The sequence below is a fragment of the Pituophis catenifer genome, unplaced genomic scaffold, assembly GCF_029215685.1.
Source record: "Pituophis catenifer annectens isolate HBS135680 unplaced genomic scaffold, rPitCat1.0.hap2 SCAF_1, whole genome shotgun sequence".
Taxonomy (NCBI): Eukaryota; Metazoa; Chordata; class Lepidosauria; order Squamata; family Colubridae; genus Pituophis; species Pituophis catenifer.
In genome coordinates, this window is record NW_027256881.1 from 32,287,967 (window position 1) to 32,308,760 (window position 20,794).

The window sequence follows — 20,794 nt, forward strand, 5'->3', positions numbered from 1 at the left end:
AAAATGATCTGAAGATTTAAAAACATGTAGGGCAATTTACAGTGTGATTATTCTGAATTGTCCCAAAAAAAGGTTCAAAGATCTTGGTGGCTAGCACTTATGATTTTTTTAAAAAAGAGTTCTCCTCCTTATAGTATGTTATTTTTAGCTGAGCATTCCAATGGCAGGACAGTATATCTTTATTGCTTTGGAGATATATTTTGGGCAGTGACTGCATTTCTACCTCAAGGATGGGGAGGAACAGGCTCAGGCTCAACCCTTCCAAGACTGAGTGGCTGTGGCTCCCGGCATCCCGATATAGTCAGTTGACTCCATCACTGACTATTGGGGGCGAGTCGTTGGCCCCCACAGAGAGGGCTCGCAATCTGGGAGTCCTCCTGGATAGGCAGCTGTCCTTGGAGGAACATCTGACGGCTGTAACCAGGGGGACCTTTTGTCAGGTTTGCCTGATCCGCCAGTTGCGGCCCTTTCTTGATCGGGATTCCCTGTGCACAGTCACTCATGCCCTCGTCACCTCTCGCCTTGACTACTGCAACGCTCTCTACATGGGGCTCCCCTTGAGGAGCACCCGGAGGCTCCAACTGGTCCAGAATGCAGCAGCGCGGGTAGTGACGGGAGCAGCCTGGCGCTCCCATGTAACACCGCTCCTGCGCGAGCTGCACTGGCTCCCGGTGGTCTTCCGGGTGCGCTTCAAGGTGTTGGTTATCACCTTTAAAGCACTCCATGGCATAGGGCCTAGCTATCTTCGAGACCGCCTGCTGCCACCGACGATCTCCCATCGACCCGTGCGCTCCCACAGAGAGGGCCTCCTCGGGGTGCCATCAGCCAAACAGTGCAGGCTGGTGACCCCCAGGGGGAGGGCCTTCTCTGTGGGGGCACCTACCCTCTGGAATCAATTGCCTCCAGAGATAAGGAGAATCCAAGACCTCGGTGTCTTCCGCCGTGCCCTTAAAACCTTCCTTTTCCAGCAAGCCGGGCTGGCCTAATTTTTTAAGTGTTTTTAAGTGTTTTGTTTATTGTTTTTAATTAATGGGGCCAAATTTATATATGTATATTTTAACTGTATTTTAATATTTGTACTTGATGTTTTTACTTGGCTGTTCACCGCCCTGAGTCCTCAGGGAGAAGGGCGGTATACAAATTCAAAATAAAATAAATAAAATAAAATAAAAAGGATTCCCCCCACCACCACCCCAATACTCTGTATAAGTTTCCATTAATTTCACATAAGTTGCATTTTCTGCTAATAAATTCTAACTTCAATTGAATATTAATTGTAATAAATCAATTGCAAAAGGCAGCTTTATTCGGAACAGCTTACATCCTGCAATGATATTTTTAACACATCCACATCGGTCTATCCTAGATCTTTGGGAAGTACTCGATAGGTGGACAAAAATGTCATACACAGTCTGAATATCTGGCTGATTGTGCAAGAAACTAAAGTAGCAATAATAATAATAGTAATTTTTGCCAGGAAAACTACATGAGCAGATTCACTTCAAGCTAATATTTTTACTAGGGAAAAAGAGTGATTCCAGTTGTTAGACTTTTACTGTTTTTTTAGAAAAACAAAATCATCTAGCCAGCTATCCCTTATTTCTCCTATTTTTTCCCCATTTTAAAAAATTATTTAACATCATTTATCAACGTTGCCCCAATGAACTGAAGCTGTGGACTGATCCCTCCTTCCTTTGATTAATGTATTTTTTGGAGTTGTTACTTTCTTCAACCCCCTTACAACTAGCAGCTCTTTTTTTAGGAGTTTGATATAATGTTCCCACCTTGATATTTGTTTTAGGCTTAGTTCTAGGACCAAAGGAAGTGTTGCATATAGTTGGTAGGAGTTGGGAGAAGAACGGAAGCAAGCTTTACATATTCAGGGCGCAAATGGAAAGGGTGTTTACCAAGAACTGAGTATAGGACAGGATGTTACAGGAACTTTTACAAAGGCTGAGAAATCACCATGGAGCCACCCTTTTATCAACTGTTAAATTTACCAAAAAAAAAAAAAATCACACTTTTATAATTGTAAACATACATTGAAAATGGAGCAGAAATCTGAGCTGCTTTGTGTTCTCCTTGACAGAATCCATGATTTTACTGCTCCTATCTTCTCTACGCAAAAGTCATCCACCACACTACGTTACCCATCCATGACACTATGTTAAAATACTATAGCAACTCCAACTCTCACTGAGAAGCTATCTTTGTAGTCTGAGTGACTAAAATGAAATGGTAAAGATGTACCTTCATTTCACAATACAATTTTGAAGTTGTTGTTTAATTTAATAAATGTATGTTTAATGATATATCACTTTCTTCATTTTTAACTCACTAGAGTTTTACCTCAATTATTTAACTAGGCCACCTATGGCCTATGTAAAATAATTTGAATTTAAGGTTGTTGGAAACACTAGATTAGGGACAGCTAAATTAGGACTTTATTCATGGACATCCAGAGGAGCTTACTGCTTTTGTCAAAAAGAGGTGGGATTCACATTACAATCTTGTGGGACTGCTTTCATTATTGTGCCCCCTGGCTCCCCTCTTGTAGAGGCCCCTTGTAGAGACACCAGGACAAAATCTTTACTGAAGCTCAAATTAGATGCTTCCTTAAATGCATGTTTGTTGCCAAAAATTATACTGTAATTTTCTTTGGTCTTACTTTGATGTCTGAAAAACCTTGTCATAGAGCATCATCATATTGAACATCCCATGTCTTCCATGGTAGCCAATTATATGCAGCAAGGTAAAATAAAAAAGCAACATGAGCTACCACAGTTGCTTAAGATGGGCGACCATATAAATCTTTTAAATAACTAAAATAAACAAACATGGAGACCTCACATCACAAGTTTTCTTAATTATATAAAGAAAAAGAGGGACAAAATGTCCAAAGACTATTTTCAACAAATACATATTTAAGATACCTTCCAGTTTGAGTCTGAAGTAGAAAACCACACATGTTCTCTCATCAGGGGCTAGTAGTTTTTTTTCTTTTAACATTCAAAGCTATTTGGAAATGAAAATATATGTAATTTAATTAAAAGTAAAAAAGAATATATAAGAAAAAGCCCTTTATTGTACTACCATGTACGAATTAGCAAGTTTCATTCAGAATTAAATTTAATGCAGGTAAAATTACATTTAATCTAATCTAATTATGCTGAAATCAGCACCTTTATGCCCTTTTAAGAAATACTTTGAAAATTTTGATCACTTGATCACAGGGATGCTGTGACAGTCGTATGAAAATCAGTCATAAGTCACATTTTTCAGTGCTGTTGTAACTTCGAACAGTCATAAACAGTTACATAACAGTTACAACTGTAACTGTTACAAAACAGTTGTTAAATTGAGGACTACCTGTATTTTACAAAGAAGAAGAAACCTAAGGATATTTATTGCAATGTTGAGGTATGATATAATTTTTTGAAATATAAGCACATAAAACAAAACCAAAATGTCACAAGCCTAGAGAACTATTATTTCAGGCAGAAATTAAAATGCGGCCCTCTAAAATTTAAAACAGTTTTTAAATGCGCAGGACAAAACGAGTCTGAATAAAAATAGCTGAGAATGCAAACATTTGCAGAGTGATTAGAGTGGATTATATGTTTTATCTGGATTGCCCATCATGACCTGTATTTTTTTTTTTAAACAGCTCTAATCTGGGTTGAAAATGATGCTCTGCATTGCTTTTTCTGGGATTCTCTTCTTACTGCCTTTTCCTCTTTTACAACATTTAAAAAAATACATTGTCCTTCCAATATTTTTTCTCATACATCCCAGTAACTATGTTATCTCAGTTTCAATCTATTTATGAATATAAGTCATAATCAGGACAACTCTCCATGTTTTTAACAAGTTAGAGCTATTGAGGAAGGATAAATTCTTGACTTGGGTGCAATGCCAGGAATTCATGTAATATTTCTAAATTTTCAAATGTAATTATTCTTATTATTTCAAATGTATTTATTAATTATTTATAGAGAAATATGTAGGTCTGTATATATAGGAGTTGTGCCCTTACCTAAATCGTGAGACCCTGCACATGGTCACTTATGCCCTAGCATACCCATTTCTCAGCTGGATTACTGCAACACTCTCTACATGGGCTACTCTTGAAGAGTACAGGTAATCCTCGACTTACAACGGTTTATTTAATGACTGTTCAAAAGTTACAGTGGCACTGATAAATCTGACTGATGACCATTTTTCGCAGTTACAATCTTTGCAGCATCCCCATGGTCATGTAATCAAAATTCAGACCCTTGGCAACTGTATAAAACACAGCGGCATGCATAGCGTTGGGAGCCCTTAGGACTGCACATGTAACACCATTACTGTGCAAGCTGCATTGGTTACCAGTTTGCTTCCAGATCTAATTCAAGGTTTTGGTTGTTACCTTTAAAGCCCTACATGGCATGGGTCCAAGGTATCTGAGGAGCCTTGTCTCCCCAATGGGACTAGCCATTGGGGAGACAAGATCCTATCTACAAAGGATCCCGTCTCCTAAGGAATTCCAACAAGCGGGTTCAAGGAGAAGAGGCTTTTCCACTGTGGCCCCATCCCTTTGGAATGCTCTCCCAAGAGAAGTGAGAACTGCTTCCATTCTTTTGGCCATCTGGAAGGGTATTAAAACTTGACTGCTACTTGGCCTGGGGCTTCGAGGGGGGCGCTCACTGCTGGAGCTGATTGACAGGGTAAGAAGACCTCATTCTTGTCCCGTCCATCTCAGAGTTCTACTTTCAGTATAGTTTTTAAAATTTTAATCCATGTAGTTTTACTGTTTGAATATTTTCATTATTTTTCTGCCTGTTTTATAACTTGTAAGCTGTCCAGATTCACCTTAATGGGGAGATGGGTCACATAAAAATGTAATACATATATAATAAATTGTTAGGTTTGTTTTATATTATGCTATCATGGTTAGTAAGAAATATTTCCTGTCTGCTCAAATCTAAAGGAGTAAGGAAAAATAAAATTCCTGAAATAATTTTAGAAATATATATATTTTAAAAAATGAATAAATTAAAAATTTTAAAATATGGTAGATAGATCAGCATAGCAACCAAAGAGTAATTTGTGCTAAAATATTCCTTGAAGTTCTTGGATGACATTCAATCCAGGAAAATAAAAGTTAAATCTGACAGGAACCTTTTGGGGATGATGGGATTAGTCCAACACTTCTAGAGATCACTCAACTGTAGAAGTCTGATTTAAAGCCTAGGTAAGAGATTCCAGTCCTTTACTCAAATTACATCTTGAAAACAAAAGTAAAGAAGGTTTCACAATCTTCCTGTGGCAAACTAGAGTTACATTTAAGTAATTTCAGTTAAAATACTAATCCCTTGTTTGAATTTAGTTTCATTTCTGCTTTTCTTGTCCTCAGTGGCCTAGAAAAGTTACCTTCCCGGCAGTTTATACATCACAGTATTTTAAAATGTTGATATGAATTAAAGAGTTTGCAATCTAAAATCTGACACTGAGAACTGAGAGAGCTGACAGGACTTTGCCAGTTCCCATTCAGCATAGGATTTTATTTTATTTTACTTTTATTTATTTTATTTTGTCAAGTATACTTATATATATTATCTAATATATATATTAGATAATATATTTAAGTATAAGCATGAATTGAATACATAAAATGAATACAATTAAAGGGAACATTAGGACAGGGACGGTAGACATGCTGGTGCTCTTATGCACGCCCCTTACAGACCTCTTAGGAATGGGGTGAGGTCAACAGTAGACAGTTTTAGGTTAAAGTTTAGGGGGTTTTGGGATGAGACCACAGAGTCTGGTAATGCATTCCAAGCATTAACAACTCTGTTACTAAAGTCTTATTTTCTGCAATCAAGTTTGGACCGGTTCACTTTAAGTTTTTATCTATTGTGTGCTCATGTATTGTTGTGGTTGAAGCTGAAGTACTCATTGATAGGTAGGACATTGTAACAGATAATTTTATGAGCTATGCTTAGGTCATACCGAAGGTGGTGTAGTTCTAAATTTTCTAAACCCAGAATTTCAAGTCCAGCCTATTTCATGTATTAATACTGAAAATACCGGTAATTTAATGTTGGTTACAAAGAACAAACCATATTTAAATTTGTGTATTTGGGTTTTTTTCTAAGCCAAAGAATAATGATAATTTGATTTTAAATTTATAGAAAAAATAAGATTTTACTCAAAACTTTCAATATATATATATATGCTTTCCAGACTATAGATTGTATAGTCTTGTTATACAGTAGGTTATAGGCTATATAATCCTTTGCCAACCTGGAGCTATTTGGTTTCACCAAGCTCTATCTGTTCTGTTCTGTCAATTCTTGATCTTTAGATAAGTTCCTCATGAAGACAATGAGATGTTTTGGGATTCCTATTTTTCTGAGTATATCCCACAGTTTGGCGTCACTGACACTATCAAAGATCTTTCTACAGTCAATGAAGTACATAGTGCCTTCTTTTTGGTATTGTTTAGTTTTCTCAATTATCTACTGTGCATCCTTCAGTAATCTCTCATGCTGCTTGGCTTTGTCTAAAGCCAGTTTGAACATCTGGCATCTTTTTTTCTGTGAACAGCTCAATCTGCATTGGATAATCTTAAATATCATTTTATTAATAGGTAGAATTAAGGATTATTATATGTTAATTTGCATTTTTTGTTCTGTCTCGTTTAGGTATTGGAATATAGATTGACTTCTTCCAAGCTGCTCACCACTGAGTTCTCAAGATTTGTTGGCATAGTTTGCTTAAAATGTTTACTAATTCTTCTTCTGTTGATTGCCATAATTCATTGAGTATTTCTGTAGCCTTTTGACTTGGTAAAGACCAGAGTGGTGATCTAACTTGATCTTCAAGTACTAGAGGTTCTTGTTTGTAGAGTATCTAAAGTATTTTGGATAGTGTAATCTCTACTGTTTAGTGTTTCAGTACACTCCTACCATCTTAGTTTGATCTCTTCTGAATCTGTTACTATCTGCCTATTGGCATCCTTTAAGCATACCAATTTCAGGTTGAAACTTCCTTCTGAGTTCAGATATCTTTTGAAAGACTTGTATGAATTTATGCCTTTGGCATTATCACTAAATAATAGTCTGTCTCCAGCATCTTTCTATATCACTGCTGCCCAATATAGATGCCTGATTGTCTTAGAAGGGCAGTTTAAATGACCTTCACACCAGGGGTGAAATTCAGCAGGTTCTTACAGATTCTGTGGAACCGGTAGTGGAAATTTTGAGTAGTTCAGAAAACTGGCAAATACCACCTCTGGCTGGCCCCAGAGTGGGGTGGGAATGGAGATTTTGCAATAGCCTTCCCCCAGGAGTGGGGAGGGAATTGAGATTTTGCAAGTCACGCCCACGGAACCGGTAGTAAAAAAATTTGAATTCCACCACTGCTTCATACCTTGAGGGACTTTGTTAAGGAATATATACTCTTGGCATAAGCCCCTGCTAGTCTTCACTCATCCTTCTAGAAACAAACACTCTGCCACCCCCAGCCCCATGAGGCACCATGGCAGAATTTGGGATATATAATATTGCTATTATACTTTACATAATATTTCACTAGACACCTACTTTCACATTTGGTGTCTTCGTTTAAAAATGCCTCTGCTAGCCAATCAGCTCGGAAGGTTGGTTGAGAAAAATGTAATCTTCCTATTAGTTGTTTTAATAAAAATCTGATTTGCTGAATTTTTCTTTATTGCTATCACTTTATGGGTGGTGCTGATTAATTCTGATCTTTAATTTGGAAAATATACCTCCTCATGGGTCCTGAAATCATTATATAGATAACTATAATTGATCTATGACTATAAATATTGTTATTATTTAACATGCAGTATTTTTTTGTTTTTTTCTTCAGAAACAATATGGTAAACATAGCATTCCCACCTCCAGTTTCTTCCTACAACGTGAAATATATTAGACTGAGACCTTAGTCCTAAACTATTTTATATGAAATCTGCCCATCTAGTGAAATCCAAGAGAGAGAGAGCTTGCAGCTGGTTATGTTCACAGAATGTCCAACATAAGGCATTATAAGGTGATCTTTCTTGGTGATTGCCCGATTGCTAAAGCAACTTACTCCCGAATACAAAGATAGCTTTAGCTGTATTAGTATTTCAAGAAGCTGTGAATATCTGACTTCCAGTAGAAATGGAAGTTTGATTAGTCTGCTGAAAAAATGGTATTGTGGATTAATGAGGATGTCATACTGTGCTTCCCAGTAGTGGGTTTCAATTTTCTTTGCTACCCATTTGCTATTGGGAGTGCGCAGGCACGCACTTTGTGAGCGTGCGGTGCTTTGTGAGCGTGCGGTGCTTTGTGAGCGCGTGGTGCTTCTGCGCATGCGCAGAGCATTTTATATGACGTCTGGGTGGACGGAGCCTCCCACCACCACTGTTACCGGTTTGCCCGAACTGGGGTAAACCGGTAGCAACCCCCCATAGGTGTTTCCAAACCTAGGCACTCAGAGTGGAGCTACATAGATGACTTTGTAATAAATAAAATCAAGTAAAGTTTTTTAATAATTAATATATAAATATAACCAGTAGGCCAACCTTAACTAGGTTTGGTAAATGAGCAGGGATGGGCTTGTTAGTTTTTGGATAGAAGGCCTTCAGGAAATATCAGGTGGTAGGATAAAGTGAGAAATAAAAGAAAGTCATTCCAAAATAAGACAAAGGCAATGGCAAACCAATTATGTATTGCTGCCAGGAAAATTGTAGAGATGTGTTCATGAAATTACTAGGAATTGAATTTGACTTGAATAAGGCTTCAATTACCTTCAATCTACAGCTTTAAATAATTTCCCATGTGCCTGATGCTGCCCTGCTTATCTTGTTAAATTGATTGATTAATTTTAAGTTTCCCTCTTTTTAAGGCACACTAAAGATTCCTTAGAATAAAACATGTGTACCATATGTATCTTAATCCAATTTTTAAAATTCTTGTTATTTCATATTGTACAGAACACTACAGTTGTATATGTGCCCATACCCGTCATCTGTTCCTTTATTATCCCTGCAGGCATACTATTCCTGGCTTTGTTTGCTTCCTTTGTCCTGCTAGATCTAGGCTATATATTTTGTCTTCCAATACTGAAAATAAATGTTCTGATTTTTTTGCATACAAGAAGATAGGAAATTGTGGTTTTTCTAACTTCTTCTTTTTTGAACTTTTTAACAATTCTGCTTATGGATAGGGAGAAAATTAATTGAAAGTTTAAACAGAATTGGCCCTGTTCATGCTTGCTGTTCCTCAGTCAGTGTTGCCTTTGAAATATGAATTCATGGATCTTTTTAATTGCATTATTCTATGTTTTAAATAACAATTATAACTAGTCCAACTAAACAGCAACTTTCATATTTGCTCGGAATAGGGGTTGGAGATAATATTGTTACCAAACTTCAGTAAGGGAAAGAACAGCTCTTTTCTGTTTGCTTTGGTGAGATCAGCAGACTTTTTCCATAGTAACATCACATGTTTTTTTGTCTGCCAAAACTAATTTTTAAAAAATGGTGACAGCTGGTGTACAAAGTTTTTCAGAGCAAAATGTCAACAACATTTGATATATGGTCACTTGAAAATTAACTTTTTGTCAATTTATAGCAAATTTGAGCACAACTGAATATATCTACAATTCAGGCCAAAACAGTAAATTGTTTTATATGAAATCTTCCAGCAGATTAATACACTTAAAAAGCAGAAAATCATATATAGAAAATCTTCATTGCGGCTTCTCTGAAAATGGCACCAACTTCCTGGACAGAGCCATGCAGCCTAGCCACACCAAGGAACAGAGTAATTTGTCCTTTTCTCATAATGCAAGCTCTGGAGATGTACAATACTGAAGGTAAGTAAGTAATCAAAGGGTATGGAGGAGGGTGAAGGTGTAAGTCATTTATCTTATCTCTATAGAGCTCTGGAGCTCACGTTGGGAAAGGAGGGAGCAGGCTTCTCCACCTCTCAGCATCCCCAGGTCTCATGGCTGCTTCCTGGAGGGAATGAGACAATTTGCCACAGCCAACTTGCTATGGCCAACTCAACATGGCCATCTTGCCACAGCCAACTCATTGCAGCCAACTCATTACCGCCAACTTGCTGCAGGACAACTCCCCATGGCCAACTTGCCACGGCATAACTCGCTGTGGGACTATGTAACAATTAATTTTTTTAAATTGTTTAATTGTTTAATTGTTTTTAAATTGGCTGTACACCGCCCTGAGTCCTTCAGGAGAAGGGCGGTATAGAAATAAAATTATTATTATTATTATTATTATTATTATTATTATTATTATTATTGTTATTATTATTATTATTATTATTATTTAAAATAAATTTAAAATATTTTAATTTTTGCCATTCATATTTTATTCTGTTCTCCCTTTTGCATTCTTTCTTTAATGATTCTATTCCATCATTTCTTTGATATTAGTGTAACTCTTGTCCCGCAGTAAATTGTCCCACGGCAAGATGGCTGTAGCAAGTTGTCCTGCAGCAAGTTGGCCGTGGAGAGTTAGCTGCGTTGGCTGTGGTAAGTTGGTCATGGTGAGTTGGCTATGGCAAATTGTCATAGACCCTTCCTGGAAGTGGGCACCATTTATGGAGCAGCCACTTATCAACACAAACATATTATTAAAATTTTGCAATTATAGCTAGCAACTATATATAATTGCTAACTGTTATGGGCATAATTTCAAACCAAGTAACATGTCAAATTTATGAAATTCTGCAATATTGAGTCTAAATGAATACATATTGTATATGTTTTACTGCCATGGTTAAGGGTTAGATGATGCTTGGGAAACCATGGACAACATTTTTTTTTCAAAATGTTTGCTTCTTGAAAAACTTTTGATGATTATAGTAGATCTTTTCAAACTGAACACAAATATAATCTCAGAATCTTTGCATCACATAGGCATCTTGAGAAATATGAAATTAATATTTAATGACTATAACATACTTAATCCCATGTTTCCGACATCTGCATGAGTTCAATAGGGCTAAAAGTACTTTGCTGCTGATTTTTTTTTATACTCAATGTCTGATGCGCCTTTTTTTCCCCAGTGTCCAGCAATAGTCAGCCATCATTGATGGAATCCAGTTGCCCTGATTTCTATTTTATATTGTGGCAGTGTCCTGGTGAAAACTTTCACCATATTTGTCCCTGACTGCACCTAGATATTCGGGAAAGAAGTCAATGACTTCCAATGACAGTAAATGCAGAAAATGTATTTTCAGTGACATATTGCAGTTCACGGTCTTGTATGCTGTAATACATTCGTCAACCAGCTGAATATAGTTTGGTGCTCTGTAGTTGCCAAGAAAATATTCAATGATATACTTGAATGTTTTCCAGGTGATTTTCTCTGGCCCCACTAACAGATCTTAGAATCACTTGTCACTGATGATGTATCTGATCTGTGGACCAAACTGCAGCATCAGTTATTCTTGGAAACATCCATCTCAAATAATGAAAACCTTCACTTTCCTTGCTCACTGTTTTCACAAATTTTTTTCATCAATCTGGTTTTATGTGAAGTGGGCACAAAAATATCTTTGTCAGGTGAGCTAGTGGTTCTTGTACCACATTTTTATGTGCTGGAACCAAATTTTTTCAGAGAGGCCATTTCTCTTTAATGTAATGCAACTCTCTTGCATGACTGTCCCATTCACATAACAACAGTACTTGGTATATCCAAGATGCATTCCAAGCAGCAGAGCCACTACTTTTAGATATCCAGATATTCCAGGTGTACTTGGTGTACTGAATGTGCTTCAACCACTGTTCCATGTTTTCATGTTTCTTTCATGTGTGCAGCATAGCCAACAGATATTGAAGGAGTACATTCCCATTGTGTAAAAACGGATTTCTATAAAATGGTATGTGGTAGGTTAAATTACAGGTTATTTTCATGATTAGCAGCCCAAAATCTGTAAGATACACCCAAACATGTTCAGGATGCAAAATCTTTGTTGTCCAATGAAATCTAGGTTTTAGCTCACCCTCAGCATGGAAGGTCACTGGGTGATTTTGATCCAACCATTCTCCTTCAACCCAACAAATTCCAGAGATGCTCTGGAGGAAAAAAATGCAAAATAACACATGCTGCTCGGGAAGAAAGAATGTAAACCAAACATACAAATATGTATTGATGTACTATATTGAAACTAGAGAATAGGGATGTATTGCCTCTTCTATGAGAAAATGGGTTATGAACAATTTTGATTTTGATTTCAAGGTGGTACTCAGTGGTGATTGAATATTAGTGACTATTAATTAATGTTGTGAGGGACAGACATTATTTCTTCTAGAGGCTATCAGAATAAACTGATGAAGTTGATGATTTAAATCGCTACTGCAATCTTGGTATGGGTGTTATATAGTGTTATAGTTACTGTGAGATAGCCCAGTAGGAGAGGTCTATTGTGCTGTGGTACCAGGAGACAGATCTCAGCCTGATTATTGAGATGATCTATGATATGGATTTTGACTGCAGCTTTGGCTTAAAATTTCTATTTGCAAGAGTTGAATGAGAGGTTCAATGCCCAGATGTTTTAGGAAGTGTGGTGGAATGGGTGAAACTGCAAAGCATGATTTTTGGCTTCTAAGGCCTATTGGCTGTCCAACAGAAAATGTCCTGAAACATAGTGAGAGATGTCTGGGTAGTGGGTGCTGGGCTAGGAGAAAGGACACAGATGTTATTATTTGAATCTTGTGGCCACTAGTCATAATTTTTTGGTAACTATGACTGCGGATGAACATGTAGCTGGGTCCACGCAATGGTGACTTCCCCTCTGAGGGTGGGATTGGTTTTGCATGCCTTGAAGGTGTTGGTGTTGTGTCCCTTCCTCGTGAAACTATTGTAGGAATCAACAGTCCTGGACAACTTTTACCCAGTCCCCAACCTCCTTTTTCTGGAGAAAGTTCTGAAAAGGTAATCAGGCCACAGTCTCAGAAGATGCTGGAGTAAACAGATTACCTGGTCTATTTTCAGTTGAATTTCAGGCTGGGGCACAATATTGGGATGACACTTGATTATACTTGCTGATGACCTCTGGCCTGGATAGAAGTAGTGCAACTGTCCTGACTGTCTTTGATGTCTCAGTAGCCTTTCATACTACTGAGCATATCCTTGTAGGCAGATTATGAGGATTAAGAATTGGGGAGGTAATGGTATTTTCTTCATTGTCAATTCCATTTTGATTAAAGGAGCAGAACAGTTGCAGAAACAACATTTTTTTTTATTTAAAAAGAGGTTTGGGTTTACCAGATTTGAAATTGTACTTTGCAGCTTGTTCTTTGGTTTGGATCAGGGGTGGATCAGGGGTGAATTCTACTTACCTTTATTACCAGTTCACAACGGGAGCGGACGCAAAAGCTTCTGTGCATGCGCAGATCGTCACTTATGACGAACCAGACAGAACTGGGAACAACCGACCACTGGTTTGGATTAAAGAATGGGTGTTGCTGAAAAACGTGCAATAGCAACAGACTTAGAAGGTCACAACTGAGGCTTGGATATTTATGTTATGTTAAAGTTAAAGTGATTTTAAAATCACTTTATAGACATTTCATATTGAGAATATGGAATAGATATGACTGAGATTCATATCTCTATGAATCTCAGCACAAGAAGCATCTTTTCTTTTTATGTACACTGAGAGCATATACACCAAAGAAAAATTCCTTGTGTGTCCAATCACGCTTAGCCAATAAAGAATTCTATTCTATAAATAATTCTATTTTATTTTACAGAAGTGAAACAAAGACAAATGGCTAACTACCAGAAATTATTGAAGAATTATCATTTAATGTAATCAATTAAATATAAAATCAAATCAAAAGAGCAACCAATGGCAGTAGGATATAGGTATTTACATTCATCAGAAAAAAATTAAATGGTTAAAAAAATCTTATGATATGGAGCAAAGTAAGAATTTGAAGTGCAATTGTGTATTAATGATGAACATGTAATTGCTAAAATGTATAAACTTTTGTTGAATTTGAAATAGAAGAAAAGGTTAAAGAATATATGGTAAAGTAGTCTAGAAATTTTGGATATAAAAATTATGGATGGATCAATGGGAAAATATATAGTCAAAAAGGCAGGAATTTACATTGTTATAAACTTAAAAGAGATTTTTTTTACAAAATGACGTATTGTTACATGACACCAGACAACTTATCTAGAACACATGTGTCTTAGAAATGTGAACAAAATGAAAGGACATTCTATTAGGCTTGGTGGACATGTAAAAAAGCTTTAAAAAATGGTTTCAAATATATACATTGATATAGAGGACTTTAAAGATTAACAATTGAAGCCATAACTTTTTCTTTCAGGACTGATGGATACAGTTAGAAGAGTCATGAAAGATTGTTTTAATACATGATTAAAAGATATGCAAAAGATATGCAAAAGGTAGGAAGATTCTGTACCATGGAGGAATGATTGCTGAAATTGACAGAACTTGCTGAAATGGTGAAATTGACTTCTTTGATTAGAGAAAGATAGCTATTGATAATCATCAATGACTGGAAACCTTTTATGGATTTTTGAATTAAAAATATTTTGTGACTTTTGGCTTTGATAATTAGAGAGAATAGGTTATAAAAAGAATGAAATTAAGATGTAATATTAGAGAGTTTGATTAGAATTGTATATATAATGCCAAGAAGATTGGAAGCCATACCTTTATATTTATTCTCATGTTTTCTGTCTTTCTACATCATTTTTTCTGCTTCTTCTTTTCCATTTTTCTCTTTCAAATTTATTATATCTTTTTTTGGAATGTATTTCTTATTATGAATTTAAAATCTTTTAATAAAAACTATTTTTTTTAAAAAATGCTCTCACCTAGGTTATAATTTTTAATGTGACAGGAGTGGAAAATCCTTCAGAACATGAGGAATAACCATACCAACTATTTCATTAGTTTATGTTAATAGAATATAAGTATACAAAATACTTTAAAAAGTAAGTAATACATAGTTTTTGTCTGTGTCTTGGCCCTGGTTACTTTTAGAAGCATGACTTTTGGTGTGGGAAAGGTAAAAGGCCTTTATTTAACCCCCTGCCAAAAGTTGGTCACATTTGCTTTAAAATAACAAAATCTGCTAATCATCCCCACATCTTGTTGCACAATATCCTGAGACTGATGAATTAGAAGTTCCTTTTTTTCCTCTGTGTCTAGCTTTTCTTTTACCTAGCAGGACTAAAGCTTATACCACAAGTCAAAGGCTGCTGCTGCTAAATTTCCCTAGTTTTAAGGATTTAAATATTGCTAATGACAACACTTTAAAATAAAATCTTACTATTTAAATACGGGTATATGAACTGCTTAATTTTATTGTGTGCTTTTTAAGATGAGATTTTAATATTTTTCTGTATGCAAGTAAATAGCCTTATAAAGTGGGTTGTGTAAATCTCTGGAAAAAATATCATACTGTACAAGCAAAGTGATGGTAAATTAAGTACAGGCTAGATCTAATTATCATATTATTTTTTTTCCATTACACCTTTACCTTTACAGAGGCATATTTACGTAAATGTCTGCCCCTTCATGTACAATACATATATGTTAGCATGATGCTTCATGCATCTGATAAATTCATCTATAAATTCATGAAAACTTTTGCTATAATAAATTTGTTAGTACCTAAAGTGCCATAAAACACAGTGGCTTTTTTTCGGTCTTGAAACTAGCAGCAATTACTTTAATTGGATGACACCTTTGGTAAGACATATCTGCCAGTAGTTATCTCTGTTCTTCTGTGTCCTAGATTACAATGAGAGTTATTGATTACTCTGCCAACTCTCATCTGACTTGCCTTTTTTTCTTTTGCATATACCTTCTCAGTATGGTAGACCAAGGAATGTCCTAAGAAAGAGCTGAATGAGTCAAAGTTCTTATACTGTACTATAAGCCTTTTTGTTTTATTATTTTAAAATATTTCAGAGTGATAGAAATGTTGTGCTTGTTTTATTACATTAAATGTGAGTCTTTTCTATAATATTTTTATGTATGTTCTTCCTAGTTTGGTAAACTTTTAAACAGATATTAATCAACTCACCCAATATTGGAGAATTGCATGACACAAGGGAATGGTGACACAAAGGAATGGTGGAGTAATGGCTTCTCAGAATGACAACTCAGAGACCAGAAAAAAATGGCCCCTCTTTACAAGAGCCATCACTGGGACTTGAAAGACACCAATTGGATCATAATGGTAATATTGGAACTAAAATATTTCACTCTAGAACAGGGGTGGGTTCTACTTACCTTTACTACCGGTTCGCATTGTGCCCACGTATGCGCGCTTGCTTTGCCCGTGCGTTCTTCTGTGCATGCGCAGATCGCCTATGACGTCTGGGTCAGTGGGCGGAGCCTCCCACCGGTTTTACTACCGGTTCTTGTGAACCGGTCCGAACCGGGGGCAACCCACCACTACTCTGAAAATAGCGTAAGACACTTAAAACTGAAATGTCCTCTAACAGAAAGGCAGCCAGAGATCTGATACAGTAAACTAAGGAATAGATTGAGAGCCACAAAGTGGAATGAAAACCCTCCAACAGAATGATAGCCATGGGATATATAATCATGGAGCCCATCAACATCCATGCAATGCAGACAGGAAAAGAACTGTTACAGTGTACTAATTTTGCTTGGTGGGTATGATGGAAGTAGAATTAGTCCCTTCTAATATGGACAAAAATATATTTAATCTTTCCAGCCTTCTCCACATGAGGAATTCACACACAATTTTTTTTAATGTCATAAAGATCTACATATAACATGTTATTGATCTTCACCCATCTTTTTCTAAGGTGTAAATGAAGCAAAAACAGTCATACACTACATAATTACCCAAGCCACAGAGTTCCTGGCTGGGTGGTATGTCATGTAGGGGGAAAAAAATCGGACTACCGCTTTACCATGCTACCCTCTTTTCCCAAGCATACTAGTATTTTTCTTCTATCTCCATTATAAACTGCTCGGCGCGCGCCCTTCGCTGGGTCTGCAGCGGCGGCCGACCCGGGTGCGCTCCGCGCGCGCGCCCTGCAGCGGTTTTTCTGCCTTCCTCAACGCTCGTCCCTCCCCTTCCCTTAATTCCAACATCAGTCAGTCCAGCGGCGGAGGAATAAAGTCGAAACCTACAGATTGCAAAAAAGAAGAAAAAAGTCAAACCCCCCCTTTCCCCTGCTTTGCGGAGGGATCTCTCTCTCCTCTTCCTTACAGAAGCGAAAGGAAGGGGAGTGCGCGTGTGAGCCATGCGAATCTGTTGAAGATCGGTGGCCGTTACTTCAGGGAGACGGCAGTGGGTGTGCACCCGCAAGCGGAAAATTAGTCCCTAGAAGGGAAGGGAAGGGTGGTAGACTGGGGGGAGTGGCTGGAAGGACCGCTCCTGGAACTGATCTACGAGAAAGGGGGGGATTAAAACGGGGGTGGGGGTAGAGGAGGAGCGAATAATAAAGGCTTAAGGGGGCGACGAAGTCGGCTGTTGTGGGGTGGGAGTGAGTGAGGGGGCCGAGGTTGTGGAAGAAGCCGTGGAAGGGAGAGGCTGGAGCTGCCGGTAGCCTTGGAACCGAGCGGGAGGGAGCGATCAATTGCGAGAGCTGAGGGACTTGGCGAGGGGGTGGGGCTCTGCTTCATTTTTGATGGGTGTTGCTCAGTTACCCATAAAGTAAGGAAGGTTGCGGGAACGAGGCGAGAAATAGAGGTGGCACAGAAAGCGGCAGTGCGAGGCTCTTGGGTGGGGTGAGCGCAGGAACCGGCGGGCGTCCTATTTGCCTGGGAAGGGGGGAACGTACGTGTGTGTCTGTGTGTGTTGGGGGGGGGGAGAGATCTTGGGTAGGAAAAAGGGCGATCTCTTCTCAGCGTCAATCTAAGAGACTTCTCGAGTGGTTGGGAAGGAGAATGCGATTTCTGCCTTTCCTGTCATAGGTAGGGTTTTTTTTGTTTTTTTTGCTAGCTGGGGATTAAAATTAGCTGTCGGGGCGAGTTTCCTTGAAATTTGCTCCCGTTCGCATGCCTGCGGCTTGCCTGCTTGTGGTGGTGCAGCCTAGAGAGACGGGGGTGGGGGGGATAGTTTGTGGCTGATGTAGGATCGTCGTCGGGTTTCTCCTTTCTCCTTCCCCCTTCAGCGCGGAAAGAGGAGGAAGAAAGAGTCAATCGGAGCCGTAGGCGAAAAACCCCCAAGAACGTCCATGGCCTCCCGATCGCTCCGTTTTTGGACGAGCTGGATAATGAAATCTTTGTTGCCACAGCTCTGACTACTTTTGAATTTTATTTGGGAACTAGCCAGGGTATATTCTTCCTGAAGACGTTGGGCATTTCACGGAATTACTGCAAAGAAGAGACTTTTCTCATCTAACCTTTTATAATTCAGATATTTTGTTAAAACATGGAAAATGAGATATTCACACCTCTTTTGGAGGTCTTCATATCCAGCCCACTTGTTACCTGGGTAAGCATTTGTTGATCAGTAATGGAATTTATATAAATGATTTCTTGCCAAGTACAGGCAGAATTCATGTCATGGTGATGATAAATACGTTCTGTGTTCTAGGTTAAGACATTTGGATCCTTAGCTGGACAAAATGCAACCAACCTGGAAGAATATGTTGCACTTCTTGATGGAGTTTTCTTAAATGAAGTTATGCTGCAAATGTAAGTTGTTCTGTGTTTTCATTGCTTTTTAATGTTTTGCTTTAAGAATTCCTCCAAGAAGGTAGCTCACTCTGTGACCTTATTTTCTTTCAGATTATGTAGGAACAGAATAGTGTCTTACCATATTCTCATTTTATACCTTGTTATTTGATTTTATAATCTAGACGCATGCTGCTTTTCTCTGCTATTATATTTTTGATGTCTTACAAATCTCTGATGATTTCAGTGGGGGGAAAAGGGGGGGGCAAGAAGAGATAATCAGGCAGAAATAAAGGGTTAAGCACTGCACCTTGCCTGTGCATAATAATAACCTGCCTGTTATTTGTGGCCCATCCCTGCATCTGTAGAGAGCATATGGAATAGCAAATGCCTGATTTTAATCAGTTGTTTATTAAAATGTAGCATGATTTATCTATATCCTGATTCTAAAAGTATTTGTTTGGAACTAAATTTCATTGATTAGGCTAACTAGAGCTTTAATATATTTATTCTGGGCTATAATATATATTGAAAGACAGAACAAAAGTATGGAGGATTTAGCATGCTCCAATTAAGGACTATATATTTTCATTTTGATACATGTATTTTGCAATAAGTATTATGAAGTCTAATTAGTTCTCCAGTTGATTCACTTAGTAAAACAATCACGTTAGACTTTTTAGGTGATTTTTAAAATTTGTTTTATTATATTCACTGAAAAATAAAAGTTTGTTAGTGTACAAAACATGCTTTATGAAATAAATGGAAGAGAATGATTCCATGGGGTTGTATTTTATTCAGTAATACAGTTAAAATACATATTTGGTGGGATGAATATTACTTACCTATAATAGGATCTACTATTCAAAGGGCTTAGATTTGTGACTAAGACCCAATTTTACATAGAAGCTATACATTTAGGTTTAGATGAGATTTCCCCAACTTGGCCATATTAGTTGGATTAATGAATATTGATAAGTCAATACTTCCTTGGAATATTAGGTTGAAGAAGGCTGATTTAGATACACTAGCTCCTTGTGCTGTATGTTTGCCCAAGAGCATCGTTCAGAAACTAGTGATTCAACATGTGGGAATCATCATACATGAATCATTATTCTGGATATATATGACACAAGAATTTACTAAATCTTTTTGACCTAAATAAAGTCTTCACAAGTAAGCACAATTATAGTTAGCAATGGAAAAGTGAGAAATTTGTCAAATTTTACTGATTCAGTAAATTCAGTGCTGCAAACCAAATTGAGGAAGCTAGAATAACAGGCATTTTTTTAAAAAAATTGTAAATAGAAGTGTATTACTGTAATGTTTCTGACAATATTTTTTTAGTTGGGGTCAGCAACTTTTTTTGCCCCCTGGACATTTTGTGAATTGGTACATGATGATAAGGGGCACAAAAGAAGATATGATAGTATGTGAGACCTTGGATAACATTTCAGTGATTTCTAATGATATATTAATTTGGAGACCAAGGAGCATAGCCGGAAGTCTGATTTGAATCCAGGAGCATTTCACTGCCAATGCTTGTAAAATTTATTGGGCTCCTGGCAGAAAGACAGGTAGTACTCTAACAGATAATAATTAAATAAAGTTATCAGTCTGCTTTTAAATATGAATTATTATAATAATAAATTGGCATGGTGATACAGTGGTTAGAATGTAGTATTGGAGGCTGACTCTGCTCACTGCCAGGAGTTAGATCCTGACTGGCTCAAAGTTGACTCAGCTTTCCATCCTTCCGAGGTCAGTAAAATGAGGACCCACATTGTTGGGGGCAATATGTTGACTCTGTAAACCGCTTAGAGAGTTCTGAAAGCACTATTGCTGAATTGTTATTTTTTTCTTGTTAATGTTGAGTATATATACTCTAAGGCAGGTGGGGGAAATCTGAATCTTATAAAAAATTTTGCTTTCCTTAAACTTCCATAGAAGTATTTATAATGCAAGACATATTTCAACTGCTTTGATATCAAATCATGACTACTATGAATATTTAATGTTGAACATGCGATTGGAAGGATGATAAACGTTACATTGAGTTCATACTTGACATTTTTTTTAACCTCGTTGGCCTTAAAGGTGTTTGATTATGGTAGTGG

The 20,794-nt window shown here is 37.3% G+C and overlaps 1 protein-coding gene across 1 annotated transcript in view; it reads left to right on the plus strand.

Moving 5' to 3' along the window:
* Positions 1-17,855: 17,855 nt before the first annotated feature.
* CCDC88A (coiled-coil domain containing 88A) overlaps positions 17,856-20,794 on the plus strand; it is a 74,871-nt gene continuing 71,932 nt past the window's right edge. Inside the window, exons 1-2 of the mRNA XM_070932234.1 lie at positions 17,856-18,495; positions 18,598-18,698. Of these exons, the coding sequence (XP_070788335.1) occupies positions 18,433-18,495; positions 18,598-18,698 (164 nt within the window). The 5' untranslated portion in view covers positions 17,856-18,432. The remainder of the gene's footprint in view (positions 18,496-18,597; positions 18,699-20,794) is intronic.